This window comes from Tiliqua scincoides, chromosome 4, assembly GCF_035046505.1.
Source record: "Tiliqua scincoides isolate rTilSci1 chromosome 4, rTilSci1.hap2, whole genome shotgun sequence".
Lineage (NCBI taxonomy): Eukaryota > Metazoa > Chordata > Lepidosauria > Squamata > Scincidae > Tiliqua > Tiliqua scincoides.
Genome location: NC_089824.1, coordinates 195,951,929 through 195,968,798, shown reverse-complemented (window position 1 = coordinate 195,968,798; position 16,870 = coordinate 195,951,929). Strand labels below are relative to the sequence as shown.

The 16,870-nt window shown below is 44.0% G+C and overlaps 1 protein-coding gene across 1 annotated transcript in view; it reads left to right on the top strand.

The window, feature by feature from the left end:
* Window positions 1-590: 590 nt before the first annotated feature.
* PTPRT (protein tyrosine phosphatase receptor type T) overlaps window positions 591-16,870 on the top strand; it is a 556,684-nt gene continuing 540,404 nt past the window's right edge. The window contains exons 1-2 of the mRNA XM_066624691.1: window positions 591-615; window positions 1,310-1,435. Of these exons, the coding sequence (XP_066480788.1) occupies window positions 591-615; window positions 1,310-1,435 (151 nt within the window). The remainder of the gene's footprint in view (window positions 616-1,309; window positions 1,436-16,870) is intronic.

Genomic DNA, 16,870 nt, shown 5'->3' with positions numbered 1-16,870 from the left:
GGTAAGTGTGGGTAAGATTGCAACCTAGAATAGTTAACAATTTTCCTGCTTGATGATGTCAGTTCCGGTCATGACATTATTTTCCTGCTTGATGATTTTCCTGCTTGATGATGTCAGTTCCAGTCATGACATTACTTCTGGTGGGTCCTGACAGAATCTAAAAATTCTAAATGTGGGTGCTAAATGTGTGAGAACTACTGGGTCTAGGAGCTTTCCTGCTCTGGAGCATCTTCATGCACATCAAGGCCCCACTCTCATAAGAACATAAGAACAGCCCCACTGGATCAGGCCATAGGCCCATCTAGTCCAGCTTCCTGTATCTCACAGCGGCCCACCAAATGCCCCAGGGAGCACACCAGATAACAAGAGACCTCATCCTGGTGCACTCTCAATTGTACTGACTGACCACCAGTAGCAAATGGCCAGTTTTTGGTAGTTCTAAGAATGTTAGTGAGACTTGGACTGTGTGTGTATGACAGTGAGAATGAATTATTGATATTGCAATTAATAAATGTGGTTCTGTGCCTTGTCCCCCCACCTGATTGCAGAGCAGAATTCTCACAATTTGCATTACACATGATGCTGTCGGAATGGCCATGCTAGTGTACGTTTGTTGTGTGTTTTGTTAATACAGAGTCAGGAATCTCATCCCCTTTATTTCTTTCCTAATCTATCTCTTGGAATTAGGGAAAAAGGTTGACTAGTGCAGTCATAGAAAATGATACTAAATATGAGGATGTACGTGTATATAGAAAAACTGCCACAGGAAGACACACAAAACAGGGGCATTTTGTAAGCGTAACATTCTTTTGTTGCTGTTTCAAAGGGAAACCCAGGTGACAGAAATGCTTCAAATTTTAATGTGCTGCTTATTTAAAGATCAAGTTGTCTTCTTCCCCTTCCATATGATCTTTTATGAACATTCGGTTTTACTGTGCAAAGCCTAGGGGACAGTTAGCTGAGATATGAGAACAAAACTTCATATTTATGCTTGGCATATGACACTGTTGTCTAAGCTGTGAAGATTGAAAGCCCCGACTAAGGAAAGTGACCTAGGAAAGGACTGCTTGTTAATTTGTTTTAAAAAGGCAAGTCATGTGTTCCAAGTACAGTATACATTTGCAGTCTAAAAATCTTTGCTGGATACCCTCTCTTCCCCCAGGACAATTGCAAGAGCTTAATGTGCCAGAAATTCATTTTATTTTTTGCCTTGCAGGGGTTTTTATAAAAGGCACTGATTTAAATGAAGTGACATAACGAGACAGAAGTAATTAAGACAGAAGTATTTATTCATTTTTCTTCTCCTTAGGCGGTTGTTCATTTGATGAACACTACAGTAACTGTGGTTATAGCGTGGCACTGGGGACCAATGGATTTACTTGGGAGCAGATTAATACCTGGGAGAAACCGACGATGGATCCAGCTGTCCCAACTGGTGAGTTAAAAAGATATACTGGATAAGGGAAGGACTTTAAACAAAGCTACTTAACTTGTGTGCCCGATAAGGATTTCAAATTTTGGAACTATATTGGCTTAAGAAGACATGAGAGACTGCTTCGGTTGTCGCACCACCTAGAATGGCATATCCACTACACACAGACACTGTAGCTGGTTGACTTTGCATTACTTGCCGTCCCGATTGTGTCTATCTCTGACTATTACTGGGTAACATTGTTTAGAGTGTGTGAGACTGGAATCCAAAGTTTTCTTCTATTCAGTTAGATAGGATACTGCCATAAGGTAGCTATTCAGATAACCTCTTCCCATTTTATTAAAGATCTATATGTTAGGGCGCAATCCTAACCCACTTTTCAGCACCGACATAAGGGTAATGCAGCTCCTAGGTAAGGGAACAAACATTCCCGTACTTTGAGGAGACCTCCATGAGTGCCCCCCAACTGCATGATTCAGCACACGTCCCATTGGCACCGCTATGCCAGTGCTGGAAAGTGGGTAAGGATTGTGCCCTTAATCACATGCATGACTTACAGATGTATCTACACCGCTAATCAGAGAATTTGACTGTGTTCAGCCATTTGGGTCATGGCAAAACTCATTTCCAATATTGGAACACAGTATGGCAGCTACATACAGTGTTGTAATATCAACAGCTTAAGAACCTGATAGAGTAAAAACAACATTAAAGGTCATTACAATTAGCTACATTAGTTGATACAAAACACAGTCTCCATTTCTGAGCTGCCACAACAAATTTGACATCTCAGTAAGCAATGAGCCTACCAGGCTGGATGATGAATAACAACCAATGCATTCTATTTATACATGTGTATAAGATGCTCAGAACAAAGGAAAAAAATGCATCTCAAGAAATTAGTAACTTAATGATTATTAATAATACAAATTACTAGTACTACTACACATGTCTGGGTTAATCTTGAGCAGTTCAGGTTTCTGTGAACATGAACTTAATTAAACTTGGTGCATATCAGTTTTTCCACATCTCTTGTTTTTCCACACACCCCTAACTCCAGTGATTGTGTTTGTACATTATATGCAATTTGTTATTATAGTGTTTTGCTTCTTGTTTTACTGGGCTACCATGTTCCAAGGGTAGCTCCCTTTTAATACCCCAGAGACCAGTTGGCTGTGAGAGTTTGGTTGAATTTTTCCCCTTCAAATTTATATTTTACAAATCATAGATCATTGGGGTTTCTTCAACATGTCTCCTTTTTCTCCCTTTCCTTTTGCTTGCCATCTGCCTAATAAATTCCGTAGAACTTAGAAGCATACTGATTTTTACTTTGGTCCTTTTGCTTTGATCCTATACAAAGCATGGTCCTTTGATCATATACAAAGCATAAAGCATTAGCTACTAAACCCCAAAAGTGGAGTGGTTAAACCCACAATGCAAGATTCTATTTGCAGGACATTTCTGCAACAAACTTCTATTTCCATGTTGTGATATGATGACAGTGATGACAGAACATCACAAAGTCACAGAAAAATGTGTGGTCCTGAGAACAGGAGCAGATTTGCCCCTCCTAAGCTGGGAAGGATGAGCCAGTCACATGTGCAAAACGGTCTTTTGTCAGCCAAAAATAAGAGAATGACTGCCCACGCTCTCAGGTCATCACAGCCGTCTTTGACATCATCATAATGCCACTGTAGAAATGCCTGCTACATTACACTTTGTGACAATATTCTGTTATAAATGTTGGCATGCCATATTCAAAAGAGCAGAAAGTCTGTCAGGTTGTAAGAGACGCTGAAAGAGAAATTTATAATAGCAGCTACCTCTTTGTCAGCGAATGGGGAGGAATGACTAGATAGTATGTTTACGTTATCTTGCCTTATGCAAAGCACCATGTATATTGATGGTACTATATAATTAATAAAACTGAAATAATAAAACTTCTGTAGTGGGACTGCCATTATGACCAAGCTGATGTTACTCATGCACTTTTGTTTGTGTTACTGATGGGAAATAATCAATTTACTCTCCTTTCAGTCCTTTTAGATGGAAATATTTTTTTATCTAGCATCTAATTAATCTGTAGAACTCCTTACCACAGGACATTGTGATGGCACACCTGGCCTTAATGCCTTTAAGATGCAATTGGATGGATTTATGGAGGAAAAGCCCATTACAGGTTACAAGTCACGATGACTGTATGCAACCCCCAAGTTTCAGAGTCTCTGAATGTCAGGTACAAGGGAGAGGCAACAGGATATAGGTAACTTGTGCACTCCCAGAGGCACTTAGTGGAGCCATTTTGAGATACAGGAAGTTGGACTAGATGGGCCTTTGATCTGATCCAGCAAGGCTGTTGCCCTGCCTCCTAGACTCTGCATTCAAGTTCTGCACATCTAACGGAGCATTATAGAGAGGGGTGTCTATGTGCATATGTTCTCCACACCAATGAACACTGTACACAATTTGAGTTTCCATTGTAGCAGAGACTCTAGAGCAGGGGTGTCCAAACATTTTGGCAGGAGGGCCACATCATCTCTCTGACACTGTTGGGGCCTGGGGGAAAAAGGAATTAATTAAAGAACACAATATGGGGGTTGTGTCTGAGGTGCACTAATGTTGTTCTTTATTGATTAATTTAATTAAAAATTTAATTAAAAAAAATTATACCGCTTTTCCTTTGTTCAAAGTGGTGTACAACAAAACACCATATAACATAGAGTTAATAAAAGCATTAAATAAAACAAATTAGAACAATTAAACAAGTGCTGAAATAGTTAAAAGATATAAAAAAAGAAATAACATAAAATTAAAATCTATCAAGTCCTCACTTAAAGTTGTTTAAGTGAAACTACTTATAACGAAACCAATTTTACTGTTAGCTAATTGATACATGTAAACAAGAGTTAAGTTCCTATAGCATATTTCTCGTCATGAAAACATCACCAAACTTCTGAAGACCCAAAACACTTCTAATGTTAAACACTGAAATAATCGTGAGCTTTCTGGGCTGGAGAAAAACCCACTTAGATATGGGGAGAATGTGCAAACTCCACACAGACAGAGGCCCTGGCCAGGAATCATTTTCCTCTCCCCCCCAACAACTTTAAAACGAAACGACTTATAATGAGGATGCTGTAGTATAAAAACAGCAACCAAAAACCTACAGGTGTCAGATTATCCTGCTAACTGGGCAAAGAGGCAGGTTTTCAAGAGGTACTCCTCTTCATATTTAGCAGGGGGGAAAGTAACTATCCCTCTTCACTCCAGCACAGTGTCTTTTCTAGTAGCTGTTTTGCTGGGGATATTCTGCATTTTTTTTGTTAGATTGTGAACCATTTTGGGACAGGAAGTAATTCAGTTATTTGATTTTCTCTTAAACTGTTTTGTGAAGTTTTTGGTTGAGAAGTGAACATAAGAACAGCCCCACTGGATCAGGCCGTAGGCTCATCTAGTCCAGCTTCCTGTATCTCACAGTGGCCCACCAAATGCCCCAGGGAGCACACCAGATAACAAGAGACCTCATCCTGGTGCCCTCCCTTGCATCTGGCATATCTGGCATAAGTGGTATATCTGTATCTAAAAATGAGTCCCTAGGATGTTCCAAGTCGAATAAAAATGTTTTTAAACCTCACTGGTATATAAAGAGCGGGCTGTCCTCAGATTCTTTAGAAGACATAGTGCCACAACAGACAAGACCGTGCATCTTGCCACTTATCCACATGGCTTCAAATGGCAGAGGTATCCTAAGCAGGGCCCTGTCTGACAATTGTAGGGGACATAATGGATTATATTGGGAAAGGTGATCTTTGAGATATCCCAGTGCTGACCTTTATTACATCATCTCAGAAGGCCAGGTGCAAGGGACTGGCAACAGGATGCAGGTGTCTTGTTGTCTTATGTGTTCCCAGAGGCATCTGGTGAGCCATTGTGAAATACAGGAATTTGGAATTGAATGGGCCTTTGGTCTGATCCAGCAGGGCTCTTCTTATGTTCTTACTTGCTATGTAGTATTTGAGAACTGGTTCATATCAGCCACCACAATGATGGCCAAAGCTGCTGTGTGAAGATGCTTCTATGTACAGTCTGGACAACATGGGGAGTAATGTACATAATGTCATGCACAGGAGGAGCTTGCGAAAAAAGTGGCTAGTTTATATATAGGAGGCACAGCCTTGATTGACTAGTGAACCTGTATGTTTTTACATTTTTGCAAGATGAGTTACTCTCATGTTCCTTTTTCAAAGATGGATTTGAAAACACAGAGCATGATGAGAATCTGCAATGGGAAAAATAGTGCCAAATGATTTTGGACTCTAAAATTCATGCTTAAGAAAAATGAAGTTACTATTTAGAGGAAATGACCCCTTCGAAGGTGGAATTTTTATGAACAAAGATCATATATGTGGTGTACCCTTTAACTTATGTTTCTGTCAATGTTTCAGAAGATTCATGCAAGAGCGTCCTTCTAGACATAGGATATGCTGGATCAGATTAACAGCCCAATCCTATGCATGCTTACTTAAAAGTCTCATCATCGTCAGGGCTTCCTCCCAGGCATGTGTGAATAGGATTGCAGCCTAAGTTTGTTTCTGATCTAGAGCAGCTAATAGGCCTTTCCTTAGATCTGCTTCCTTGTCCCCAGATCAGATGCATTGTTATGGAACTTTATTTAAAGAATAGAAAAGAAATGTGATTTAATACTTCCTGGCAGTTTATAGCAAAGAATCTTCATTTGAAGACATAAATTCATATGCAGGCATAAATCAGACATAAATTTATGTTTTCATTTCTCTAAAGTGTCCCTTCTGCAAAGCTTTTAGGAAGTGATGCAACTTGCTAAAATGTAGGAATTGGCATCACATTTCAGTTTGTACGGTAAGTTGTTAAATGTAATGCCTTTACAATTTTAGCCAACCTGTGCTTTTTTCCCCCTTTAATTTTATGTAGTGCATTCATTTGTCCAGACCAAACCTTAGGGAACTGCAGATAGTGTGTGCTCTGAACACTCTTTGTTTTAGATATTCAACTTGGCAGACTTATCAGGTACATGTGAATGCGCTGAACAGAAAAAAGAGGTCATTTCCATTCATTGCTTTATGAACCAGCAACATAAACAAGGACCGAATTTGATCTAGGAAATAGCTCTGTGACATGCTGCATTATATATTACCAATTTTGCTCCTTTAAAACACAACTGAAGGGTCCCTCCTACAGACTAAAATAATCTCTGGACCTTTCCTTATTTCAACTGGCTTGAAAATTGCTTCAACTGATGAATATTTTGTGTAGGACTGTGTACAAAATATGAGTGTGCCAAAGTATCACTTTCGCTGAATTCTTTCTCTTATCTCAGGGTTTCTCAAACTATGGGTTACAGCTCACTTGGTGGGCCGTGACCTGATTGTTGGTGGGTCACAAAGCTTTAGTTGATAAGCTGATAGCTGAGAAGACAAATGCATGGAGCCCTATGGAAAGTGAAACCGAGCCATATCATGTGTTTACTCATGAGTAGGTGAACTTGCCTTAGTCCAGGGCTTTTCAAACTGGGGCGTCGTGATTCCCCAGCCAGAGGGCCCTGGCCTCTTTCCCCGTTAAGGGGCGGGGTCAGGGGGGAAGCAGTGATGTGATCCCCAGGATCGCGTTGCTAAGGGGGCTGCAGGAACTGGCATGAGTGTCTGCAGGGCTCCCCGAAGCTTAAAAAGTGAAAGTGCAGCAATCGTGCTCCACTTCCGGTTTCATGGAGGTGGGGCGCGATTGCTGTGCTTTCAATTTTTAAGCTTGAGGGAACCCTGCAGATGCTTGCGCAGAGCTCCACACACCCCAGGGAGGCTGCTGCAGGGACTGGTTAGTACATGTCAGTCCCTGAAGCCCCCTGCCTTTCTCCCACCCCCTCCTCCCCTCCCCTGCAAGGACTTACTGCAGTCCTCAAACTCCCTGCGAGTTTGAGAATTGCAGCCTTAGTCTATTAGAAAAGGCTGCTTGAGAGAAATCCAATGACAACAGAATGGTCCCAGTCCGATAAACACAGCCCCCCAAAAACACCCGAGAAGGAAGTCCTTTCAAACTGACAAATGTATTGAGCCCTATGGAAAGAGAAACTAAGCTACATGTTTGAGCTCACCTGTGAGTAAGCAAACATGCATTGGCTTGTGGTTAGGTCGTGCAAAGAGGAATGCAAGGCCACCATTATGATCCTGATCTGATGGAAGTGGAGCTCAACAAATGCTCCAGAAGGCAGCCCTCCCAATGAGAAGAATAAAACAAAGGCTTCAGCTGGTCATGTGATTTTTTTTCTTTCTTAGGGCACAATCCTAACCCCTTATGTCCGTGCTTTCCAGCACTTTCCAGCATGGACATAAGGGCAATGCAGCTTTGAGGTAAGGGAACAAACATTCCCTTACTTTGAGGAGGCCTCTGTGAATGACACCCAACTACAGGATGCAGCACTTGCCCCATTGGCACTGCTATGCCAGTGCTGGAAAGCACTAAGGGTAGGATTGCGCCCTTAGACTTGTAAAGCTAGGTAGGTCCTGACAGTTATATGGTTTAAATATAAGAACTTAACTTAGACTGTCATTCTAAAAAGTGGGTCCTGGTGCTAAAAGTTTGAGAACCTTGTCTTATCTGGTTGTAAACTGATTCATGTCTGACATAAATGAAGTGGGGTCCTGCTCTGAACATATTCAAGCGCACTTTAAATGTTGTTCCAGGTGCATGGAAGCTACTCCTCTATGACTATGGACAATTCTGCATGGGTGGGATAAAGTTTAAATGACCCAGGGCTCAATCCTTGCCAGAAGTTGGGACGGTGCAAATCACATGTGCTGGCCTGAAGATGGCGCGGATGTGCCATGAGGCACTTTTGCGCCACTGGGAAAGGAGGGAAGCTGACCTGGGCCCTGCAGGAGAGATTGCGCTGGCTGAGTCAGGCCAGTGTGGGGGCTTGAGGAGAGCGGGGGGAGGGTGGATCAGAGGCATTCCAGGGTGAGGGGAGGGCAGGCAGTTGTTGGGTCTGTGGGCAGGCCGGGCCAGTGAGGGGTGGAACCAGGTTCCGGCACTTAGAACAGATTGTTACCCCATCCCCAGGTGACTTGGCAAAACTCTAGGCTGCTCAGATTTGCACCACCTCTTTAGATGGTGCAGAGCTGGGTCGCCCCATTAGGGCTGCTGCGAGGTTACCCGGCGAATGAGGAAAGCATTCCCCTTGCCCTAGGCTGAGCCACAGCCAGCCCCAACACTGCTCTGGATACAGTGCAGGCCAGCCGGCCTCCTCGTTTCAGTGTGGGATAGGATTGGGCGGCCTACCACTTCAGTGTATTGTGATGGTGGGGGTACTTGCGTGTATCATTTGCACAGTGTGTAGTCTTGGTGCATTTCTTATTCCTGTTATTGGGTCTCTTAACATCTGAAACATCTTATACTGTAATTTATATTTATATTATAAAACATACAGTCTGCACACATCTGGATAACAAATCGGTGACTAATAGAGGCCAACATGGATTTGTCAAAAATAAATCTTGCCAGACAAATCTCATCTTTTTTTGGATTGGGCTACTAGCTTACTGGACAGTAGAAATGCTGTGGATGCAATTTATCTCAACTTCAGTAGAGCATTTGAAAAGGTTCCCTGTGACATCTATCCTCAAGTAGGTAAAAAATGGGCTATGATACAATCATTAGGTCTATTCCCAACTGGTTGGACTCAAAGGATGCTCATCAACGGCTTTGAGTCAACCTGGAGGTCAGGTTGGGTGGAGTGCTCCAGGGATCATTCTTGGGCCTGGTTCTCTTTAACCATCACTGACTTGGATGAAGGGATAGAAAGAGGCCTCATCAAATTTGCAGATGGCACTAAGCTGGGAGGAACAGCAAACACAACAGAAGACAGTAGAAGCCTTTAGGAAGACCTAGAAAAAATAAAATATTGGCTGAAACAAACAAGATGAAGCTTAACAGGGACAAGTGCAAGGTTCTGCACTTAGGCAGGGAGAGCAGTTAAGTTTAGAACCTGCCACCTGTGTGTGGGGATCTTTTTGGTAGGGAGCAACTTTGCACATTTAGTCATGTGCAAAGTCCAGAATCCAGTTTGAGAACTAAGCTTCTGCACTGTGGTACTGGAGGGCAAATATTGTAACATTGTGTGGGGGATAGTGGTGGTGATGATGATTTATCTTGGCCTAACCTATATTTTTGGTTGTGGTTCTTCAACTGACAGATTTTCACATGAATGTACGGAGAATTCAATTTTACAACATTTGCATTTGGAAGGGGGGAATAATGCCCCAATAGACTACATATTTCCCCTGTGGGCTGGGGATAAGAATAGGCCCTCAGTTTGGCTGTACTTGTCGTAAGAGGCGACTAAACAGCCACCGGGTAGATGGGACTCGTCAGCCTGGGAAGGCAGCTCATCTGAGAGAAGGAAAACTCTGATCCCAAACCTCCACTGCCTTGTGGCTACATCCAGTTATGGAAAAGGCTTCAGGAGTCAACCTCGAGGCAAAATCCGGAACCGGAGTCCCTGAGGCAGTTCGTGGCTGAACACAGTCACGTTCTGGCAACTCCTGCGACGCCGCTGGAACCAACCGTATTGGCTTCTGCTTTTCCATTGGACCATTTCAGTGACGTGGAGAGGGGGGATTTGCTGCATGGGAAACAGTCTATCCTCCATATCTACTTTACCCAGGCTTCGTGCACTGGAGAGGACACTGTTCCAGAACCACCATTCAGAGCGCGATACCATAGTCATCCGAGACTGAAGGATGCCAACAAGACTACATATAAACGTCTTTGAAAGAAATATTTAAAGAAATTAGGAGTCTCCAATCATGTGTAATCCAGTTTTAATGTCCTGGGTTTTTTTAAATGCCATTTTGAAATTCTTGTTATCAAGTACAGAGAGTTTGTGTTAATGGTTCACAATGGGCTGTTTTACTTACTGCTACCCGAAGGACCTCTGACTAGAACAATTTCTTGGTTTTTATTTGTTGAATTGCAGAAATCAAGCACAGATTAAACGGTTCCATTGCCAACCGCAAATAATTTTTTAGGCAATTTGTTTTAGATCATTGCAAGCAAATAGTTGTTTGTTTGTTTTTATAATGGGTTCCCCAGGGCTGGAAACAAAGACTGTCTTAATTAGAGCATTAAGAAACAAGTATAGATTTTCTCTGCCTTACCTTCTTTTTGAATGCATTATCTGTTGATTTCTCTTGTAAAACTAATTCTGACCATCTAGTGGAACTTCAGTTCATTTCTACCTGCTTTGTCCTTGTTGACTCACAAAAACATTTTGTCATTCCTTCACAGATCAGCATGAGATACTAGTATAGTATTGGCAACCTTCAGTCTCGAAAGACTATGGTATCGCGCTCTGAAAGGTGGTTCTGGCACAGCGTCTAGTGTGGCTGAAAAGGCCAATCCGGGAGTGACAATCCCTTCCACACCGGGAGCAAGTGCAGTCTGTCCCTGGTCTGTCTCCCTAGCTATGGGCCTTCCTTCTTTGCCTCTTAGCCTCAGACTGTTGGCAAAGTGTCTCTTCAAACTGGGAAAGGCCATGCTGCACAGCCTGCCTCCAAGCAGGCCGCTCAGAGGCCAGGGTTTCCCACTTGTTGAGGTCCATCCCTAAGGCCTTCAGATCCCTCTTGCAGATGTCCTTGTATCGCAGCTGTGGTCTACCTGTAGGGCGCTTTCCTTGCACGAGTTCTCCATAGAGGAGATCCTTTGGGATCCGGCCATCATCCATTCTCACGACATGACCAAGCCAACGCAGGCGTCTCTGTTTCAGCAGTGAATACATGCTAGGGATTCCAGCACGTTCCAGGACTGTGTTGTTTGGAACTTTGTCCTCCCAGGTGATGCCGAGGATGCGTCGGAGGCAGCGCATGTGGAAAGCGCTCAGTTTCCTCTCCTGTTGTGAGCGAAGAGTCCATGACTCGCTGCAGTACAGAAGTGTACTCAGGACGCAAGCTCTGTAGACCTGGATCTTGGTATGTTCCGTCAGCTTCTTGTTGGACCAGACTCTCTTTGTGAGTCTGGAAAACGTGGTAGCTGCTTTACCGATGCGCTTGTTTAGCTCGGTATCGAGAGAATGAGTGTCGGAGATCGTTGAGCCAAGGTACACAAAGTCATGGACAACCTCCAGTTCATGCTCAGAGATTGTAATGCAGGGAGGTGAGTCCACATCCTGAACCATGACCTGTGTTTTCTTCAGGCTGATTGTCAGTCCAAAATCTTGGCAGGCCTTGCTAAAACGATCCATGAGCTGCTGGAGATCTTTGGCAGATCTTTGGCAGATGAGATACTAATGGTCTCACTTTAAACGATAGTTTTGAAAGAAATTAGAATTTTCTGACTGAGAAAACTGTTGCTGGAGAGTAAGGCAGAACTTGGAACTGTTATTCACACCCAGGCTGGGGGAGAGGAAGGGGGATGAGCAGGATTTCTAGTTACATATTCACACATGTACTGCTTTGGTACTGAATTCATACTTCAGTATCAATGTGCTTATAGCCCTGCCAAGAAGCTGTGTGTTTAAGTAAGCCTCTTAGGGCCTAATCCTATCCAACTCTCCAGCACCGGTACAGTCACAATGCAGCCTCAAGGTAAGGGAACAAGCATTCCCTTATCTTGAGGAGACCTCTGTGACTACCTCTCCACCACAAGATACAGTGCATGCCCCTTTGGCACAGCTGTGCCAGCACTGGAAAATTGGATAGGATTGAACCTTTAGTTACTAGGCATCTGAGTGGGACCTGAATTGAGTAGTCTAGGTTCAATAGACAACACCTTGTGTGGGGATTTGGACATCACCTGATTCTCAATCTCTGGACACTACTGCAGCCTTCAGCACAGACCTTGGGGAGTCAACATTCCCTTGTGGAGAACTGGAGGTTGCTCTACATGATGTGATGATAGGAGGCTGAGATGTTGAAGCTGTCACTCCCACATCTGAACACTGCTTTCACCCCCAGAAGCCCATCAAGACAACATAAAGCCCATTTGCTTGCCTAAAGCTTCCATTCCATCATTTCTACTCAAAAGAAAGAGGCAAACAGAAGTGCCTTTTCCATACCAGGACCAAGCTTCCTGGGATCCAGAAAGGGGCAGAATAGCTAGCTGCAGTATAAAACACTTTGGTTTCTGCCTGCTGACTGCTGGTGCTACAGTTCTGTGAGTAAACTCCCTTGCCTAGCCTTGCAGACCATCCCTTGCCTTGAGAAAGAAGTGCCAGGTAAGGCACCGCGAGTTTAGCATCTGTGTGCGAGTTCAGCAGTAGGGCGAGGAAGCCGGAGCCGCAGATACCGCCCTTTCTCTTCCCTTGAGAAGAGGGTAGCTAACCAGTGTAGGGTTTTTAAGTACCCCTAAACAAAAACAAACAAAATAAAAAAGCTATGCAGTCAGACAGCCAGGAGCAGGGTGGGGGCTATCCAGTGTTTTGCATCGAGTGCAACATGTATGACTATATGCTTCTGGGGCATAAGTCATGGGTGTGTCCTCAGTGCAAGGAGCTCCAGGGACTCAGGGAATGCGTCTGCTTCCTTGAAGCCTTGGTGGCTGACCTGGAGAAACAGAAGAAGGCAGAGAAGGACCATGGGGAGACTTCCGGGGACGATCAGGCTTTGGCCCACCCTCAGGCACGCAGCTTCTCAGCTGCCCAGATGAGAAGTCTCGGGGCTGGAGGATGTCACCCTCTCCTCCTGGAGAGGAGGGAAACAATCCCCTAGGGGGGACCCCTTCACCAGGGGACAGGCCTGCATCCAAACACACTCAGGATACTCCTCGGCAGGAGGGGGGTCGGGGGCTTCTTGTTGTGGGGGATTTGATTATTAGAAACATAGAGAGGGGGGTTTGCGACAGATGTGAGGACTGCATGGCAACTTGCCTGCCTGGTGCAAAGGTTGCAGACATCACTTCTCGTCTAGACAGGCTGGTACATAGTGCTGGGGAGGAGATAGCGGTTGAGGTGCATGTTGGCACCAACAATGTGGGCAAGTGTAGCCTGGAGGTCCTGGAGGCCAAATTTAGGCTATTAGGTAGGAAGCTGAAAGCCAGGACCTCAAAGGTAGCATTCTCTGAAGTACTACCTGTCCCACATGCAGGGCCAGCTAGGCAGGCGGGGATCAGGGGTCTCAATGCGTGGATGAGACGGTGGTGTAGGGAGGAGGGGTTTAGATTCATTAGGCACTGGAGAATGTTTTGGGACAAGTGGGGCCTGTACAAGAGGGACAGGCTTCACTTGAACCAGAATGGAACCAGACTGCTGGCGCATAACATTACAAAGGTGGCAGAGCAGCTTTTAAACTGATCCCTGGGGTAAGGCTGATCCCTGGGGTAAGGAGCCGATGGCCATCCGGTTTGGGACTCCTCATCCCTATGGGACGAGTATGGGGAGGTTAGAGAACAACAAGGCAAGGACAGAGTAGGAGAAGAAATTGGGAATGGTAGCATGATGGGATGTGATAGACAGTTTGGCACGATGAGAGGATGTGGGGACAAAGAAGCTAGTAAGCAGCCCATCCTGGGGCATTCCATGTACAAATGCTTTTATGCAAATGCCCAAAGTCTCCAAGCAAAGATGGGAGAACTGGAATGTCTGGTGACAAGGGAAAACATTGACATAGTGGGCATAACGGAAACCTGGTGGAATGCAGAGAATCAGTGGGATACCGCAATCCCGGGCTATAAACTCTACAGGAAGGACAGGGAGGGGCGTGTTGAAGGTGGGGTGGCCATTTATGTTAAGGAAGGGATAGAATCCAGCAAAGTAGAGACTGAAGGTGGGTCTGACTCCACCATAGAGTTATGCATGCACAAAATTATGCATGGGAAAGATAAAGTGGATAGAGAGATGCTCTTTATACTCTCACATAACACCAGAACCAGGGGACATCCACTAAAATTGAGTGTTGGGAGGGTTAGGACAGACAAAAGAAAATATTTCTTCACTCAGCGTGTGGTTGGTCTGTAGAACTCCTTGCTGCAGGATGTGGTGACTGCATCTGGCCCAGATACCTTTAAAAGGGGATTGGACAAGTTTCTGGAGGAAAAATCCATTACGGGTTACAAGCCATGATGTGTATGTGCAACCTCCTGATTTTAGAAATGCGCTGTGTCAGATGCAGGGGAGGGCACCAGGATGCAGGTCTCTTGTTATCTGGTGTGCTCCCTGGGGAATTTGGTGGGGCCGCTGTGAGATGCAGGAAGCTGGACTAGATGGGCCTATGGCCTGATCCAGTGGGGCTGTTCTTATGTTCTTGCTAAGCTGACTCTGCTGGACAGCTCACATCTTGTTCTAGGCCTCCTAGAAGCCTGCCTGTTGAACAGTTCCCTGTCTTGTCCAGGTCTCCTGCCATTTTTTCCTTTTGCACTGTTCAAGGCAGGCAGCAAAGGATGGTAGTGGAGGGTGTCTGAAACATACATGCTCAGTTCTAATTCACTATCACCTCCATCACACAGTTTTGAAGTTTGCTATGTACAGACTTGTTTTGTTTTCAAGGCAATCTTCAGTGGGTACAAAGCTGTGATCAGAGGTGCAATAAACTCACTGTTTTAAAGCACCTGACTATGTTCCTGAGTCCTGAAGATTTTAGGTTCAAGTCTTAATTGATCTTTCTCAAGATGGCACTTCCTAGGATATCGAATTCTACACTGTCCTCTGATACAATGGACTGAGCGACTAAGGGTGCAATCCTAACCCCTTATGTCAGTGTTTTCCAGAACTGGCATAGCGGTACCAATGGGACGTGTGTTGCATCCTGCAGTTGGGTGTCACTCATGGAGGCCTCCTCAAAGTAAGGGAATGTTTGTTCCCTTACCTCAGAGCTGCATTGCCCTTACGTCGGTGCTGGAAAGCACCGAAATAAGGGGTCAGAATTGCGCCCTAAATAGCATTTTAGGGCAAGACATTCCCTGAGATACTACAGATCAAAATGCAAAGCCAAAGAACTCTATGATTTCCCAGATCAGAACAACTTTTATCCATTATAATGCATTGAGCACCAGAACTTGAAATCGGGTTCTGATTTGAACTCCTTCAATTGAGCTAAGGGTTTGTATGGAACATGCTCTTGTGTCTCAGCCACCATAGATAATTGTTATTGTAGTCTGCCTTGTTCCTCCTTTATGGGTGCTGGACTCTTCACCTCAGATTTTGTGAAATATGAGAACAGCTGTCATAAACCCAGGATCAATTTCTGCAAATGTGGACATGAATGGGGGTGGGGGAAAATTGAGCTTAGCTTTAGTTTCTCTCACCCTAAAAAGAACTCCTCATGAGTATACGTGTGTATCTTTGTAGAATGCAAACCCTTTATGGTCATCCCCTAGTGATGAATGTGCTGTCCACAGAGGATTACAACACAAATTTTTAAAAAACCAGTTTAATATCAGATGCTGCAAGTCTAGAACTCTGTGTGAACACATTCTCTTCCTATTTGTCCCTTTTTAATATGCTTTGACATGTGCTTATTTTCTTCAACACTGCTTGGTCCTTGATGCTAATAGTTTGGTTTTTGCTCCTACAGGATATATGTTGGTTCACTCTTACTGGTCCATTTGTGCTCCAAAGTCCTCTGGTTTTCAAGAGCATACCTCTTTAATACAGTAAATAAAAAATCCTGTCTTGAGGGCAACCAGGCAGAAATAGACTTTTTATGAGACAGGTCAAGATGCTTTTAGCATTCTAAGTACCCCACAGTTATCTGCTCTGATTGCCCTTTATAGTACTAGGAAGAAGGAAAAAAAACACAACCCACCACATTTTATATGTTCAAAGAATGTCATCGACATTAACTAATTAACTTCAGTGGAGACCCTACCAAGGCTAACTTGATTGGTGTAATTACTTTGATGTCATTATGTAAGAGCAGCCTATGAATACCGAAGCAATGGTGCATTTTCTTTTTAAGAGCAGTTTTATAAAGTGGGCTCACAATTTTTGCTCTTAACTTTTCAGTTCTCCTTCTGCAACAAAACAATTTAGTGCTAGTCATCTGCCGGGCACAGTATGCAACACAGAAGTGCGATAGCAGACCCCAGACTAAAATGGGCATTCATCTAAACAGGTATATGAAGAGCTGGGTTGGATTAGGGCAGATATTTGTCTGATTTGTCATTCTGTTATCAGTAGTGAACTGGAAGCTTCCAAACAAGTGCTGCTTGACACAATGATATATGCTTTCATATGATACTGGGTGCATACCAGGCAAGCATGAACCAGGCGTCCACAGCAATCAAGAAATTCCTGTTGCACCCATCTCAGGGTGATGCACAATGGAGGACAACTATTTCTACAAGAGATGGGTCATCAAAAGCGATCCAAACACAGAAGAATTTTCCAAGCTGAGCACACCCCACAACAGCATCTATGTTGTCCAATGGGAATTTCATCTGTTAAAAAACTGGATCACAGATGCCTCATTATTGCTACTC